General features: G+C 44.5%; 1 protein-coding gene across 1 annotated transcript in view; it reads right to left on the bottom strand.

Annotated features, from left to right (window-relative positions):
- Rap1gds1 (Rap1 GTPase-GDP dissociation stimulator 1) overlaps positions 1–16,783 on the bottom strand; it is a 148,847-nt gene extending 132,064 nt beyond the window's left edge. The window contains exon 1 of the mRNA XM_032897252.1: positions 16,604–16,783. Within this exon, the coding sequence (XP_032753143.1) occupies positions 16,604–16,607 (4 nt within the window). The 5' untranslated portion in view covers positions 16,608–16,783. The remainder of the gene's footprint in view (positions 1–16,603) is intronic.
- Positions 16,784–18,697: the final 1,914 nt, after the last annotated feature.

Raw genomic sequence — 18,697 nt, 5'->3', positions numbered from 1 at the left:
AAGGCAGAGCTGAGAACTTCGGGAGCTCCTCCAGGTCCTTCCTGCTGACTTGAGCCAAGGCTGAGGCCTAGCTGTCTCTGCTAGGTCGGGTCACCACTGTTGCTAACTGGACTCGACTGAACTGGACTGCTGGTGTATCTGTGACGTGTTTGCGAGTGGATCTAGCTGCTGTTGCTTGCTGGCCTGTGAACTGAACTGCCGATTTTCCAGATAACATAGATGGGAATTGCTCCAAAGAACCTTTCTAAACAGGTCCACTTCCCTGTATCCTTTCTTTTCCACTACCTCTGGTAGGTGGTGGGCTACAAGGGAAGTTAAAACACTTAAGGAACCATCATTTAAAATAAGGCTTGACAAAATAAAAGTTACAGCAATAGATCCTGACAGCCTGACATTACTTTTCCCACCACCTTAACCTACATCTGGCTACAAATTATGATGTAAATTGCCTTGACTAAGAAATATTTTTCTTGTGACTTCAATCATGGTGAAAGTGAAGATGCTTCTCTTGTTATTTCAGAAAACTGGTACAAAAGGTTCTTCACAATTTTCTTACAAAACACATTCTGAGAGCAGTGTTCCTCTCCTTCTTAGTCATGCTGAGGGCTTTGAGGTCAAGCTACTCTCTATGTAAGTGCTCCACCACTGAGCTACAACCCATCCAGAAAGCACCAGTCTATTTCAGTTTGAAGGAAAAATACTGCTTCCCAGTCATGTCTAAGTTGAGGGCCAAGAGTGTCCCCCATCCTCATGATGTCAACAGTAAACTTTAATTCGTGAGAGCAGGGCAGTTAAATTTTATTCCACACACAGCAAAAGAGTTCGGGAACCATTTCCTGTCTCACAGCCGTCAGATATGGTTTTAGCATCCAGCACGATACAAATTACAAATTAATAACTATCTTTTGTACTTAATCACAGAGCAAGTCACAGAAAGATCCAGGCTCAATGCTTTAAGAACCGAACAAGAAAAATATTGGGCTAATATCTTCCTCACAGGCTTATAAATGGAAAGATTTACTATACTTCCATATCAAAGAGTGGCCAAGACTATATTATAAGGCACTGAAGAAAAATCAATGCAGATAAAAGAACAAAGCTTCACGGCATGTGAAAATTTTTAAAAAGAAAGCTAAGAATCATACTGGGACAATGTTAGTGGGCTGTAACCTGCCATGTCCGGGCTTCTGTGATTGCTGCCATGACCTGTGCACAGGAGAGAAGTTCTAGAAACAAGACAGAAGAGACACACTTCCAAACTACAAACTGTTAAGCTAGCTTTCACAACACAGAGAGGTGTAAACACACACACACACACACACACACACACACACACAAACACACACACACACAAATAACCACTTAAACGTATCCACCCTGCTACAGTTCCTTACACCTAGAATGCCTGTAAGGCCACCTACGCCTCAATATACCAGCATTCTTTCACAGGATTCTGCCAGAACAATGTCTCAGTAGTTTACTCTATTATCTGTGCCCCTTCCAAGACTCCATTTTGTTTCTTTACTCTCACGGTCCACTTAGCTCCTCAAGTTAGCACAGAGGTTTTAGACTTAATGCTGAGGCTGCGGGCACCAACTCCTCCAGCATCAACTCAAGTGCCTGCTTAGGAAGCACTGTCGATTCCCGGTACTTAAGGTTCAGGTGTAATCGATATCCTACCTCCAAGCTCTGCCCGGGATTCTAGGATATGTCTGGGGCAAAGGAGAACCAGACTAGATTCAGACGGACCCCTAAGTCTACATGAAAACGGAAGGCATGAGTGATTAAAACACTAAAACAAAAGAATAAAATCTCGACGACAGACTGGGTCAGGCATCAACTAACTCATCCCCATTTCCTATGCAAGCTCACCTCACAGCCAGTGTCAAATGCCTGCGATCTGGAACCTTTAACACATCTCCCTCCTCTTCCTCCTCCTCTTTTCCTTCTCCTTCTCCTTCCCCTTCCTCCTTCTTCTGTGTAGTTCTGCACAGTAGAGCCCACAGCTCATCTCCGCGTCAGTGTGGAAAGAGTTCCCTGCTGTGCCCAGCACCACTTTAAGCACACATGCTGGAGTCTCTGTCACCATTACACACGTGCCTTGGGTCCCTGCAGAGTGCTTCCCCAGCTTCAAGTTCCTCAAGTCCTCCTGCAAGTCCCTATGCACTCGCTCAGGCACTGCCATTTTCGTCATCGTTGTTCTTACAGGTCAGGTGACCGCAGACCAGCTTTGCCCTAGACAAACCCGAATGAACTGTAACTCAGAAGGCTGGCGACTCGGAGCACAGTCAGTGTTAGCCTACACGAGTGCTTAGTATACGCAGGGCTCTGGGGCTGATCTCTTGACCCAAGAGAGTTTAGAATAATAAAACTGCCTATTTCATTGAAAAATCTTCTTTCCCCCTCCCTTGGATCCCCATTCTTGGGTCTATCTTACCCTTTAGAGTCCCCTGGTCTATCACTGCTCGATAATTTAACAGTAATTATTCTGTTTAATTTCCTGGGCGCTGAGCTGGAAAAACACCTCAGTTGCCAATATTCTTTACCTCATAACATGAGGACATGAGCTCATATCCGATGGACAAATGTGAGGCTGTTTGCATTTCTAATCCTTAAGCTGAGAGGCAGAGCCAGAAAGGTCTCAGAATTAATTGATGGCCAGTGGCTCTGGCCTAACTGGTGAATTCCAGACCAATGGGAGACCCTGTCTCAAAGCAGATGTACAATGTTTTTGAGCATGATGCCAGAGAAGTCCGGTGACTTCTATAAGCACACATAAACATACGCACTACTACACATGCACACACACACACACACACACACACACACACACACACACACACACACACACACACACAGGGTGAGGGTGGAGAACACCTAAAAAACGAATTGTGTGCAAGACATAATTTCCCTTAGACTCTGTGGCATTTCTGTATCATTATAATTATCTGAGCAAACAAACAAAATGGTAAAGTGCAGTAAAGTCTCCCGTGCCCACAGCTGTCCAATACGCTCTTCTTTCTAGAGATTTGTCTTTAACTCTTTCTAAGGCAACACACAAGAGATGACTTCTTCTCAAGAGATTTATGTAATAGATAAGGGTGTGTGTGTGTGTGTGTGTGTGTGTGTGTGTGTGTGTGTGTGTATACATTTATTGGCTGGGACCCTATACAATGTTCTGGAGTCCTAAGTTGAGAGTTTCTCTTCTGCAGTGCACTCTTCCACGATAATACCAGGTTCCTAGTCACACCACCCAACTGAGATTTGGGCTTGAAGAGCAGCATTGAGAAGCTCAGAGCAGAGGTTGGCAAAACAACTTAGTGGGTGGGGCGCTTGCTGCTCTTCCAGTGGATCCTGGTTCAATTCCCTGCAACCACACGATAGTTAACAACCATCTGTAACGCCAGTTCCAGGGATCTGACGTCCTTGACCTATGTGGGCACCAGACACCCGCGTGGTGAAGACATACACACAAACACCCTATACACTAAAAAATAAGTAAAATATGAATAGAAGCTCTGAGCAATAAGCTATGTTTCCTGTTACAGTATCTATGTATCTAGGTGTGTGTGTGTGTGTGTGTGTGTGTGTGTGTGTGTGTGTGTGTGTCTGTGTGTGTGTCTGTGTCTGTCTGTCTGTCTATCCTCTCACAAATACTTGGTTTTTATCTCCTGATTGGACATGGGCAGACACAGCTCTAGAACTAGGCTTCTTGAGATGTGAACTGGGGAGCTGTGTGAGGAAGGACAGAAATGTTATATATATATAAGATGACTGATTAATTAAGAAGATAATCCCAAACTTGTTTCTTCCGATATGAACTATATGCCCAGCAATCACTCAACACAGCACTCGGTGCTAAAGACAGAAGAAAGATGAACACAACGCAGCCCCCCCCCCTTTCACAGCACCAAAGCTACTTTTACTTTGGTGAGCGCTGCACTTGCCTATTCCTATTTATTCCCAGAAGCAACTAGTGTCAGCACTTCCCATGTGTCCTTCTAGAAATACTCTGTGCTCATGTATGTAGTACAACACATACATGACTTCAAAACATAAGCGGCCCACATGTCAAAGATGACTACTGTTAATCCCCAGTAACTTCCTATCACTCTTGTGGAAGCTGGTGTTACTACTGAATGGAATAAAACTCTGTTGCCCAGTTACCGGGGCTTATGAGGAAAACCCCCTATCAAGTTCTCTGCGTGTGAAGCTACAGAACTACACAGGAAGCGCTTATCTACTTCTATGATGGACTTTAGTACCAACCTGCTTCTGACGAGATGCTCCAATTATCATCGTTCCATAAATCCCACCAAACTTATTGACATGAAACAAAGCCACCGTACTGTGCACATAGAGTCCATGAACTAGGAATACCACAGGTGCACATTGGGAACTGGTTCTCTCCCCAAGGTTCAGCCCTTCTGTGTTGAGTCCTAGAGACCAGGGGTGACTCTGAAGTACCCCAAAGCTGGATTGGGGCGTCCTGTCAACCATGCACTGGTTCACTCACTAGGGGTCTGATGACTGGCCGGGAAGAGCATGCCTGAACTGCATGCCTAGGACCCGACACTAGCACTCCTCCTGAAAGCTTCACTTCCCACCACCATGGCAGCCTTGAAGGGCTCCACAGGCTTTCAAACAGAGCACTGCTGCAGCGAACAAGCAGCTTTAACGTTTTCATCACTCAGGACAAGAAAGTCATACAATATCACCACTTCCCCTGAACTCTGCGCTCTGCTGGTTAAAAACAAATCCTAGGTGTATCCAGACAAGGAGCTCCCGAGAAGATGGCAAGCTATAACTGGTTCTGCAGAGCAAGAAATTATGGCCATCTCCGAAAAATATAATCTGCTATCATAACAATGTCCACTGTATGGTTCTGTAAGTACGATAACCATGACTCTTAGTTGGTTTAAGTTCTGATTATAGTCTCGGTTTTGGAGATGGGCATTAACATTCACATGGGCGTTATCTTATGCAACACCCGAAACTCTTCAGGGAAGTAACTGTCAACAGAGTTGAATTCAGAAGCTGAATAAATCTGCCTAGAATAAGTACCAACTCAGGGCTGGAGAGATGGCTCAGTGGTTAAGAGCACTGGCTGTTTTTAATCAAAGGACCCACGGTCAATTCCCGGCATTCATATGGTAGCTCACAAAAACTCTGTAACTCCAGTTCCAGGGGGAACCAACACCCTCACACAGATATACATGCAGGCAGAATACCAATGTGCATAAAATAAAAATAAATTAATTTTGGGGGCTGGAGAGGTGGCTTGGTGGTTAGGAGCACTGGCTGTTTTTAATCTAAGGACCCAGGGTCCCAGCACTCATATGGTAGCTCACAACTGTCTGTAACTCCAGTTCCAGGGGAGCCAACACCCTCACACAGATATACATGCAGGCAGAATACCAATGTGCATAAAATATAAATAAATTAATTTTGGGGGCTGGAGAGATGGCTCAGCAGTTAAGAGCACTGACTGTTCTTCCCAAGGTCCTGAGTTCAAGTCCCAGCAACCACATGGTGGCTCACAACCATCTGTAATGGGGTTCATTGCCCTCTTCTGGTGTGTCTGAAGACAGCCAACACTGTACTCATATAAATAAAATAAATAAATCTTAAAAAAAAAAAAAAAGAATATGTACCAACCAGGGGATGAATCAAAGTTCTGGCCTTTCTTCTGTCCAGCCAGTAAGCACCTTGTGCAGTAAACTCATTCTGTGCGGATTAGAGCTGTGGAGAGCTATGTTGCTTTTTGTAGATGGACGATCCTCAAGAAGGGAAATTTCCAACCAAATTAACCAGTTGTACTAGGTAGCAGCTATCTACATGTCTGATTATGTAATTAAAAACAAAACAAACAGTGAACTATGGCAGGGACAGTCTCTGCCACAGTATCGAAATAATGAAATACTTTAACAGGTATTTAATTCATAAAGGAAATAAATTCAAGGGAAGAAGTCCAGATCTTCACAGTGAGTACTAAGCTGAACTGCGATCTGTCACTCTCTCCGTCATTGTGTCTGTGTTTCCTCCGAGGGTTCAGTTAGGATCTTCTCTGTTTCTATGATCCATTTCCTTTACATTATTCTTATCTACAGTTAAGAGTCTAAGCTTTTCCAAAAGTGACCCGTGACTGCCTGGTCTACCTGTTTTGCAGCTTTCTAGTGTAACAGCTACTGTGCTGATCTTGTCTCGCTTCTGACTTGACAGCGCCTCCATCCACAAACCACGTGAAAGCCAGAAGCACATCTTTTTTTTTTCCTATAAAATCCATCATTCTATTTATTTATTTATTTTCCTCCATCTTTATTAACTTGGGTATTTCTTATTTACATTTTGATTGTTATTCCCTTTCCCGGTTTCCAGGCCAACATCCCCCTAACCCCTTCCCCTCCCCTTCTATATGGGTGTTCCCCTCCCCATCCTCCCCCCATTACCACCCTCCCCCCAACAATCACATTCACTGGGGGTTCAGTCTTGGCAGGACCCAGGGCTTCCCCTTCCACTGGTGCTCTTACTAGGATATTCATTGCTACCTATGAGGTCAGAGTCCAGGGTCAGTCCATGTATAATCTTTGGGTAGTGGTTTAGTCCCTGGAAGCTCTGGTTGTTTGGCGTTGTTGTTCATATGGGGTCTCAAGCCCCTTCAGCTCTCTCAGTCCCCTCTCTGATACCAGAAGCACACCTTAATGGACTGGTGTGATTCCTTCTTGCAGCTTAACACTGTAACCTTTCCAAACACGAATCTTTGCAGGTAAAAGGAAATTAATCAGCTCACATGAAATTCGACATTTGTCCTAATTACATTTCAAACCAAACCTATTTTTCAATTTTATGAAGTCGGCTGGCACTCCCATTCCTGTGAGGCATTCATTCATCAACTGTGCTTTGCGTATAATGATCGGTACCAAACACTTAGTGAATCTTGACACAGGAATGCTTTTCAAGACTGACAGCAAACAGCTTTCCCAACCTGACAAAGGTCTTACTTTCAGACTATCTAAGACAGCACACATACCTCACAGCTTTCAAAACAACAATTTGAAAAAGTACCATGAATTCTGTTTGCTTTGTTCTATTAAAAAAAAAAATCCCAGCACAAATGAAGACAACTCAGTAGTTATTTGAGATTATTTTACATAATTTTATAAGTCATTTCTGTAACTTAAAAATAAAAGTAATATGACCATATTATTGCTTTTGTAGTTCTTGTACAGATAACAATTTTATGTTGCCTTACATGTTAGTGAATGCTTTCTAAGATATACTAATAGTCCTATTAGATTAGATTATATATAATAAAATATCTAATAGCACTCTGATGATTCCATTATTTTCCCAAGAAAGTAAAATTAATCTCAAAAGCCAAAAACAAAGGAGGACAACAGCAGCAATTGGTTTGCCATAACACAGTTCTCATTGGGCACTTGAGCTCGGAGGTCCTGTCTTATAATGGGTCATAGCTTTTCTAGTCAAAAGTGGTCGGATGTTTTAGGCCCTAGATAAAATAGGTACATAAAGAATTTAATAAAAATTTAATAAAAAATGCCCACCAATCAGAGCTTTCAGGGACTAAACCACTACCAAAAGACTATACATGGAATAACCCTGGGCTCCAACTTCATATGTAGCAGAGAATAGCCTTTTTGGGGCACCAGTGGAAGTGGAAGCCCTCGGTCCTGCCTAGGTTGGACCCCCAGTGCAGGGGAATATGGGGGGGCAATAAGGGGGGTGTATGGGGGACACCCGTATGCAGGAGGGGGAGGGAAGTGACTTATGGACAGGAAAATGGGAAGGGGATTAATGTTTGAAATATAAGTAAAGAAATTATCTAATAAAACATTTTTTAAAAAGGAAAAAAGAATTCAAGTAGTTTGTCAAAGGCTATACTATAGATGTCATTCTTTAAGATGTACTTTATGTGCATGTTTTGCCTACATGAACACACATGTAACATGTGCACACCTGGTGTCCACACAAGTAGAAAATATCAATGGATCCCCTACACCTGCAGTTACCGCGTGCTGGGAGCCACTGCATGGGTGCCGGGAACGAGACCGGGTCTTCTCCAACAGCGGCAGGGTTCTTAACCACTGAGCCTTCTCTTCAACCTCTACACTACCGTATAGGGGAAACGCTGAAAATAAATCGACTCTGTTTGTCTCTTAGTTCCTAATTCATTCTAGCCAACTGAAAACTCAGCTGAACTGTGTTTTACAACGACTACAGGTAAGTATGTTACTGACTAGCTGTATGATTTGATTTCATAGCTTCTTTAAATTTTAAACATATTTCTTTTCAAGATGTGGCAAGTTCAACCATACTCCACTTTAATGAGATCAAGTCTTTTGTAATTTAGAAACAATAACAGAAATCCAGATGTGCTGTGACGTCAGGTACCTTCCTGAGTAAACCCTGAATCAAGAGTCAACTCTGCAAGGTATAAGTTAGGTTGGGGAGCTCACAGTTTTACATTAATTCAGTTCCTTCAAGGAATCCACGATGCTAGACTTTGATGACATGCCTGTGTGCCCTGCCTTACTGAGGGATCTTTCCACTCAATACTAAGCGGTTTTGTCAGTAGAAATGCAGGCCCAATGGAGCCTCACTTTTGGACTATTTAAGAAGTCAACATTTCGTTTTGACCAGCGTGTCAAATCTAGTTTACACACAGACCTCAATTTATATATTTTTTTTAACATTAGGATGTTACAAAAGAAATATGTGCCGTGGACAAGTGAATTTTGATCTGTTTCCATACTCATGAACCTTAGTACAATATTCATCCTCAGTACCATGGATCTAAAACTAAACCAAGAGATAGTTTATGGTCACTCTGTGGTTGGCAAATCATTGAATTATACCCTAACACCACTGTAGCTTTACTAGGAAAATACAGAATACTCTTGGCATCCACCGCACTCTAAACTCACAGGACAGCAATCATCCAAACGATGAAACAGATAACAGAATATCTTGTCACAGCAGAATTTCTTCAAGAAAATAAAGACGCAGAGATGCAAACCAGGTAAGTTTCTAAATGGCACACTTCTTCTGCAGGCAAGAAAAATCACTTAGCCGTGATGAGTTAATTACATTTGACTGCAACATAGCCAAATCTCAAGTTTATTTTAGAATCGATAGCTCTTTAGGGTCTGGGGAGGTGCTGTATGGCGGCTTTTTCCCTAGACATAACAGCATTCCATCTTGGGCTTTGCCCCTGGTAGCTATGGTAACTAAAGCAAAATAATACAGTGGTAGCCAGCTCTATAGTACTAATAATGGTCCTAGAGGTATTGGGACTCCCTAGGGAGTGGATGAAGCCAGGGAGAGACAGGGGACCCTCACCTTGAGGTTCACCATCCAGCCTCCCAACTCCAAGTGACAGGAATTAGAGGCGTAACTGAAAGTAAGCGTCCACGTTGTGGCCACCCTAAAAGGGTTGGACCTGGCAGCTCTGTGGGGATGGGAAGGTCACGCATGCTCCCGTAAGCAAGCCCCCAGTCGGAAAGCCCTACAAACTCCCTGGTTTCATCAGGTTGGATTTGGTTGAATCACACTGTGGTCTGTCCTGGATGTCTATCTGGGGTAACCAGAGGTTCCTTTTTGTCTCCCAAAAAAGCACAATAAGAAACACCTCAGTTGGCAAAGCGCTTGCTGGGCAAGACTGAGAACTTAAACACTCAGGGCGCGGAGCAGGGCCTGTAATACAGTCTACCAACAGGCAATGGGAGACAATAGCAATCTTTCCCCTGGTTCGTAAGTCACCTCTTTTTCACTTGTTGGTTTTGTGTTTGTTTGCTTGGTATGTTTTCAAGAAGTCAATTTCGAAATGCTACAAAGAACAATGATTAGAAAGAGTATTTTTGGAGATAGGGAGACAAGCTTTGGAGCAGAGACTGAAGGAAGGGCCATTCAAAGCCTGTCTTACTTGGGGATCCAGCCCATATACATACAGACACCAAACCCAGACAATATTGCTGATGCCAAGAAGTGCTTGCTGACAGGGGACTGATAGAGCTGTCTCCTGAGAGGCTCTGCCAGAGTGTGACAAATACAGAGGTGGATGCTTGCAGTCACCCATTGAACTGAGAACAGGGTCCCCATTGGAGGAGTTAAAGGATTGAAGGAGCTGAAGGGGTTTGCAACCCTATAAGAACAACAATACCAACCAACCAGAGTTGCCAGTGACTAAACCACCATCTAAAGAGTACACAGGGACAGACCCATGGCTCCAGATGCTTATGTAGCAGAGGATGGCCTTGTTGGGCACCAATGGGAGGATTAGCCCCTGGTCCTGCCAAGGCTGGACCCCCCCCAATGTGTGTCAGGATGGAGAGGTAGGAAGGGGGTGGGTGGGGGAACACCTTCATAGAAGGGGGAGGGGGAGAGGCTACGGGGTAAGGGATTTAGGGACAGGAAATTGGGAAAGGGAAATAATACTAGAAATGTAAATAAAAAATTCGATTAAAAAAGTAAAAAGAAAAAAAGAAAAAAAAAAGACCAGAGTATTTTCGAAGTTAAGAAAATGCTAATCTTGTATAACCTAAAGTGGTAACATATACGAGGAGCACAAAGAGGCTGACTTAACCAGCTTAGAAACTATGTTTTACAAACACACAATGTTTGAGGCTTACTGTTCTTCATTAGCAGGTTTTGGGGGAGAAAAGCATTTAATCCTTAAGTGTATCCCCTGTCTGTGCCACAAGTAGAAAACTTGATTTGCACTCACAAATTTAACCACCCCATGGTTGGCTCCGTCTATCCCTGTCAGAGCAGAAACTGAAAATCTGCCTTAATCTCAATCTGCCTTACCACACGGGAGCCTAGTGGGTTAGCATTTATGGGTTATGGTTGATTAAAAAAATTAAAAAAAAAAAATCAGGACACAGGAGATGTTTTGAACTTAAAAAAAAAAAAGCTCACTACAAATAGCAAAGGAAGAATGAAAACAACTGACCTCCCAAGCTGACCCCCCCTCCCCCGATTTCCCCACATATTTGATGTTCCTACTGCATCTCACCTTAATGTCAGTGGAAAACTCATACAAGAACTATGTGGTACAATAATGTCATCTGGACAAAGCAGAAGTACCAAGTGATCCATCTTGTTTAATTCCTGCTTCGTCATCTGCTACACAAGATCTCCATGAACACAGAAAACCTAACAGGTGTATGTGTTGAGGTTCAGTCTGTTGCTATGTATTGGTCGTATGGCTAAACACGGGCCCCCAAGGTCTGGTTGCCCCCAGGGATGTACGCCAAGCGATGCTATGTAACCTTGCCTCCCGTTATCCCTTGTTGATCCAAGTTGATTGGTCAACAAGACTAACTACAGACTGTGGCTGGACAGAAGACAGGTAGGAGAGGCTTCCGTTCTAGGGTCTTGGGGTTAGAGGCAGAGACCACGAAGAAAGCAGAGAAGATGCCATGAGGAGACAGATAGGTGAGAACATGGCGGTGAAGGCCAGCCAGCTGAAGTAGGAGTGTTCCAGATGGAGCACGGCAAGTTCTATCCCGGGGTTCCTGACAGGGAAGTACACAGGGTAGCATAGAGGGCTGACACCTGCCCAGCTCACGTGCTTCTGAAGGCCTACTATACTCATAAAGGCTTTACGTCTTTCATTTGGGAACTAAATGATCGAAGGGAGAGTAGAAACCCCCAAATCACAGTTACTACAGTACGTACTTTTCAAGCTAAAACTATGGCTGCAGCCTTTCACAAGCGCACTGCAAGCTGAGTTTTCAACTGGGAGTAGTTCATCTGAATGCAGACTGGCAACTATGGAGAGCACAGAAGAATTCTTTAACCGCCCCCTATCCGAGAGATAGGCTCATTGAGAACAGAGGCGCACAGAACCCTGGGCTTAACCCTCAACATATCCAAAACAAGGAAGAAAGTAGAGGTACCCAGCAATCCGTATGTGAAAAACATCAAAGACAAAAATCATAAATTTTCATTAGAGCTCTGCACTGATTGTAATCCAATCTGATAATCCAACCTGGCCAGTTAGAACCAGAACTGAGTGTCATGTGATCCTTCGAAACAACATGGGCTGCACAAACTGTCCAATCAATGCTATTGTGTTTTGAATTCAACCAAAGGTTTGCAGCTGTTTGCTTTCTCCCGTCATATATTTCTTCTGCTCTGTTTAAGAGTCTTGACTTTGCCTCCTGGCCTAAAAGTCTAAACTATTTACCATCTGGCCCTTTACAGACAAAGCCTGCCAACCTCTGCTGTGGGGAGGCGTTACTCCCATTATTCTCTCACCTGAGACTTGTCTTAACAAAGCAAACCCACTCAATCAGAACCGTGAGCTGCCCCAGTCTTTTTTTTTTTTTTTTTTTTTTTAAAAAAAAAGCTCCAAACGATTCCCATGCTAGCTGAAATTTGAAAGCGACGACTTTAAAGTCGAGATTTTTAGAACGTTTTATCCTCTTGGACACACTATTTCTCTGAATCAGTAAAATAGGGAATTAAGAAGATTAAATTTTAAGTTCTATAAAGTGTAACATGATAACTGACACCCGCAGTTGCTAATTTCTACCTCAGGGGTGTTCTGAAGACTTACGCTACTGGCCCATGAGGCGTATTTATTAACTTTTACAAAATCTGAGGCAGTTATTAAAACCATTATTAAAAATTAAATGATAAGCATTTAGATAAGACATTAAAATGGGCATTTATATTATGCAAAGCACCACATTTTTTTACTATATTTTATTATTATTTGTGTGCATGAAATTATTATTTCCATATGGTGAGCGCACAATAACTAAAATTAAATCTCAATTTAATTTTTATATATTAAGTTTAACTTTGAACTCCAATGAGTTTCAATTAACGGTCTGGTAGATACAGAGTTGTAGTGTGTTTTTTGGTTTGGTTTTGGTGTGTGCGTGTCTGTCTGTTTATACAACAGGTATCTAGGTATCTCAAGTCGCTGTGAAAGGAAAAGAGGTAAAAATCATCAGAGGGCCTCTGAACTTTACAGATACAGCTAGTCATGGCTTGCAGATCATTATTAACATTCCTTTTATCACTATCCCCATCCCTGGCTTAATTCCAGGAATTCCTCAAGTAGCAATCCTGTATAAATAAATGCACTGAACCAATTCTGTTCCTCTGCAGTCTGAATACAGTCCCTATGTCAGCCCTGAGACAGAGCTTCTTAAGACATTCATTTAACCAAAGCTAACAAACTGACTCGAACACTTAAACTGCTTTGCTAAGGAGAAAATGCCATTTGAGAACTAAGGAGAAACATCATACATAGAATGAATACAAGACATCTGAGATCCTGGGTACATTTCCAAACCTGAATTCAAATGTCATAAAATTTATAATCAAAACAGACTTTGGTTTAGATGATTTTGCTCTCTCTAAAACTAACATTAGGCCAAAATCTCCATAACAGATACCACAAAGGTTTAAAAGAAAGAAAGAAAGAAAGAAAGAAAGAAAGAAAGAAAGAAAGAAAGACAGACAAACAAACAAACAGACTATACTATCCTGTGACACAGACATAAGAAAAGGGAATGTCAAAGAAGTGAGGCACTATTGTAAAATTATCTTTATCATCAGAACAGCAACATTCTGCTCCATAAATACCTTTAATGGTTGGTTCCCTCAGCAAGTGCAAACTTCAGCCTGGCATTTCAGACCTACCACTATTTGGCGACTGCTAATGCTTTTCCACTTCTGTTTCCCACTGTTTCCGTATTTTTCTCTAGCTAAAGGGGGCTTTTTAGAAACTTTACTAGAAACGTCTTTAACCTTCCTGACCTATTTTCAATTTACACCATCCCCCTCTTCCCAGCGGACAGTCTCATTTCTACTGTTTTGAAGCCTCACCGACCTTTGATTCACCTAACACTTCTCTAAAACCCCTGCATCTCCAGCACCTTTGCAATATATGCAAAGACACTTTGTATCATTTGTAGGTTTCTTCCTGTTGAATAAAGATTTTATGTTGCTGTTTGAGGCAGGATAATTTTTTAATCCAGCCAAGCAGCCTAGGGTGGCTTCAAACTCATCTATCCTCTTGACCCTCCTGCCTCAGCCTTTCCTCCAATGTGGTGAGAATACAGATGTGTGCCTTCACACCTGCGACTCACACTCCTATTTGTGGCTCGCATAGTTCTGAAGATTGTAAGAAACCTGAAGTGTGTCTGTCTCACTCATTCTTGCACCTCATAAGATGAATTTTTGATCAATATTGGCTTACAATAACATATACATGTAAAGTAATAGCTGGGATCTGCAAGGTTACACAGAAATTATCCTTCATTTTCTTACAGAGAAAAGCGATTGCCATAAAAATATCCTTTAAGGGTTCCAGCTAGGGTCAAACGTGCACAAGGCCCTGGGGTTAGATACCCAAGATGTCAAAAAACAAAACAGACTACCTAAAATAAATAAAATGCACTTTATTTATTTCTTTAAAAGACAGTTAAAAAGTAATTCCGCACCATTAATTAGTATATCTTAGGAGCTGTCATAACTTCAGTGGCTCAGATATGAAATTATCTCCCAAGGTTTCAATGTTTTATTATTTTACATACCTCCTGATCATACAAAAACATCTTAGTCACTGTAAATAGCATTACAGAAGGAAACCTCATACCTAAGGCTGTCTTCAAAACCCATACCCTGTGACAATGTAACCGTTTTTTATAACAAGACATTTCCTATACTTCCGGGTCTACCAATCCATGTATTTGTGCAGGGCTTACATTTTCAAGTTCAAGAGCTGGAAGTACATGGCAGTATGATGAAGAATTTGACCAAATTTTACTGAACACCTACTATGTGAAAACTCCTCCAAAAGACACAAAACAAGACAAATGTCATCTTCTTGAACATAAGGTTAAATGCACAAAACAACTAAACATATAAATTACTCCATCAGACATTATGTGCTATTTAAAACAAAACAAACAAAACTTCCAACAGGGTCCCCCAAGTGCTAACAGGCAGTATCATAAGAGTTTGAGAAGCTTCAAAATAAAATGGGTTTGTATTTGGCTTTTTTTCTTTCTCTTTTAAAATCACCCAACAGCAGTCAAGATTGGCAGGACTATTAATTAATCTAATCTGTCTTGGGTCTTTTTATTCCCTAATATGCCACAACGGATCTTGGATATCTCCCTCCACTGAAAAATCACTGATTCAACATTTTGAACGTTTAGTTAAAATGAGTTTCTAACTAAATCTCATCTTTAAAAAACTGAGACTTGTTTCTACATGAACACGCAGATTTTAATCTGTAATCTGGATTAGTAAAAGAATACCTTTTTTTTTTTTTAAAAGAAATGTTCCACTTAGAAGACAAACAAGTGAAAATAAAATTCAGGGGCATAGGTGGTTTGTTTTATTTGTTTCATTAAAATCACCCCATTCTCCCTCAACGGTCTCCTTCCTACTAAATGACAAAGATCTGACTCAAAGCTCAGAGCATTTGTTCTTCCGGGAAACGCCACCACATCATTTCTAGATTCAGATGCTTCCTTGAGGGTTCTGTATTTCCATGACCTAACTCTAAATGTTGAGCATTGTACTGACAGATGAAAGGACCACACTCATAAATAACTTTCCCAGAAGGAGTGGGCAAAGTCCGACTGGAGGGACGCTGAAGAAGCCAGTTTTTAAAAGGGGAAATTACGATAGACCGGAATAGAAGCAAACTGGGGAACGTGCACTGGGCAGATGATCCAAGTTGTTACTATCAAAGGAAACTTTTCGCTCTTAATTACAGAAGAGAATGTATCCGGTGCTTTTGTAATTATGCACAGGTAGGCAGGATCTGAGGAAAATTTCACGTTCAAATATGAACAGTTTTCTAATAAACATTTGCATTGAAATATCCATTCTTTTAGGATTAACTATAAATACAATAGAACTAGAATCAGATTATGCAGATTTAGGCAGGGGCAGCTGGGGCAGAATAACCAGCATGTAAATTCCTTAACAATGTGCTACAGGGTACAGTTTCCAGCCACAGTAGCCTAACCAGGGGAAATCGAGAAAACCGCTCGAGGAGCGGAACTGTGCACGCCGTAGTCTCCCAACACTAATTCAACAGCTAGCGGCTCCCGCCAGCCTCGCGCTGCCCATGGCGGCGGGCGAGTCGTCACCTCCACCTTGGAAGCTGTCTGCTCCGGCAGCACTCGGCTGGCAATCGCCCTCCCAAACTACTTGCCGGCTCTCCCAGCACCGGCGCCGGCCGTCGCAGGCTAGGGAGGGAGCATTCGCGCCCACGGGAAGGAAGTTCCGCCAAGTGGTCGGGCTCGCCGTGGGACCGAGCCTGCAGCACCGCGGCCTCCCAGCCCCGGGGACGCCCCGCGCGGCCCGGCGCCGGCAGGAAGCGTGGAGGAGGGGAGGCGAGCGCCGAACCGGCCGCCGACCCCACCCCGTGCGCGACCCCGCCGGCCCGGCTGCCCGCGTGCGCCCGCGTTCCCCGGGGAGGGCCGCCGCCCGGCACCTCGCGGACGCGGGGACCCCGGCAACTTTGCAGGAGAAATGCATTGCCACCCTGCAGCACGCTGAGGGGAGAAAAAAATGTCAGGCGATGACGGCTGGCAGGACTCACCCATGTTCCTCCCACAGAGTGAGGACCGGCAGGGCGAGGCGAAGGGTTCGGGTGCGGGCGGCGCGGCTCGGCGGCGTCCTCCTCTACCTCCGCGTCTCCTGCAGCCAGGGAGGGACCCGCGGGGCGGCCGCCGGGGAGGAGCAGCGGCTGCGGCTGCTGGCGGCGCGGCCGCGGCGGAGACGAGCGGCGGGGGCGGGCGGGGCGGGGCGGGGCGGGGCGTACGGGCGCAGCCTACGGCGGGCGTGGCTGCGAGCAAGGGAGCGAGCGAGCGAGCGAGCGAGCGAACGTGCGGGGCGGGCGGGCGCGGAGGCGCGGAGCCGTCCTGAGGAGCGCCCTCCCGACGCGCGGCCGAGCGCCCCGCCCTCCCCGCCGAGCATGCTCAGTGCGCCCAACTCTGCCTCCTGCCCACGGCCGGTGAAGCTGAGCCCGCCCGGGACCGTGCGTCTGCGGACCCGAGCGGTGCAGGTTGGTGGCTGTCGCCTGAGGGGCGGAGGCCGGGCTCAAGTCGCTAAGCTGAAGGGTCAGAGCCCTCCCACCCCAAGGAGGGAAGTCCCATCCAGCGTGTTTGGCAGCGCACGCCCCAGGCGAGCACGTGCAGGGGCGGTGGAGCAGGAGGACCTAAATGTCCGCGGGCGTGTCCCCAGGGCGCATCAGGCTGTCCTCCGGGGCTGGCGGGAAAGCCGTTCGAGTGGACAGCGGCCGCAAGGTCACCCTCGGCGAGCGCTTGCTTAAAACCCTTTAACTGGGCAGCCGTCGGGCTAGAACCTCCTGGCTGTGTCCACCGCACTCCCGCTGTGCCACGGAAGAGAGAAGTGCCCAGATCATAAATATTGAAAGTCCACCTACGGGCCGGGGTAACAAGGTGGAGAATGAGCCACCCGGGGACTGTAGCCGAGATGCTCCCGTCACTGGCACCCTCGCCACCCGGCATGCTCGCGTGGCTCAGGGACCCGTCTGGGCTCTGCACCAAGAGGAGGCAGTAAACCTGCACGTGTCCTGACCTCTTGTGTGCTTGATTAGGACCTGGACTTTATCCCAGGGCTGTGGCCATCTGTAGGAAGAAGATAGCTGAAGCCCAGGACTCCCCTTGCAGCTCTTACAGTCAGACGGGGGGTGGGGGGGCTATTTCTTCATCTGTGACTGTAACAGACCAGTATCTTAATATTGCACTCTCAGATCACAAGAGCCTCTTGATATGGTATGCACTGGGATTTTATGGGATTTTCTGAAATAAAAATGCAACATAATTAAAGACAGGTGTGATCTATTTACAGCAGCGCAGACATAGACATGATCCCGAAGTTAGGCGCCTCGTTCTAGAAAGAAAAATACTCTTCCTATCTGCCCCAAAATCATCTTGCAGAAGCCTCTTAGGGTTGTAGTAACCCCACAAACAGGGTTCTAACAAGAAAATTACTGAAGTTCTGGAGGGTAGAAGACAAACCAGGGCACCTTCTGAGGGCATCTTTTAAGGTCCAGTAATTTCTTCGGGTTGTGGCTGTGAGACTCCTGCTTTCACATATTCTCCCTATGTGCTTACGTGTCTAATGTCCCCTTCGTTATAAGGACACTGGTCGTGAAGATTGGGAAGGCCACTCCCAATCTTGACTCTGGTGTCTGCAACGACCTCATTTCTAAACAAGGTCACATTCTGTTGTGTTAGGGATTTCAGCACGATGGCTGGGCTCAGTTCAGCCAGTAGGACCCCAAGTCTTACAGACATGTGCCACATACCGTTTCTCTTTCCCCAGATGTTTGCAAAAGAGCAAGATAAGCCTATTACTTCACATGTTTGATCTCTCTTTCCTTAATTTTCCCAAATGTCTTCCACACTCTCGATTTCAAGTTGCTTTAAGTTTTCCGGTTACTTCCTTTGCTAATTATATAGATCACAATAATTTCAGGGTGTCTTCTAGCTTTCGTTTGCATATGTGAGTTGAAATTAGAAGAGCAGCTGGGGGTTTGTCCTCGCTCCTGGCATTAGTTGAAGCATCATTTGTGCTCCTCTCTTGTCCACAAGCCGACACTTCAACTTGCTTACCACTTAAAGGCACAGAGCAGGTCAGTCATTGTGCTTATGTTGAACTCCAATAC

Source organism: Rattus rattus, chromosome 3, assembly GCF_011064425.1.
Source record: "Rattus rattus isolate New Zealand chromosome 3, Rrattus_CSIRO_v1, whole genome shotgun sequence".
NCBI classification, from domain to species: Eukaryota; Metazoa; Chordata; class Mammalia; order Rodentia; family Muridae; genus Rattus; species Rattus rattus.
Note: the sequence above shows the minus strand (reverse complement) of the source record. Positions and strands in the feature narration are given on the sequence as shown.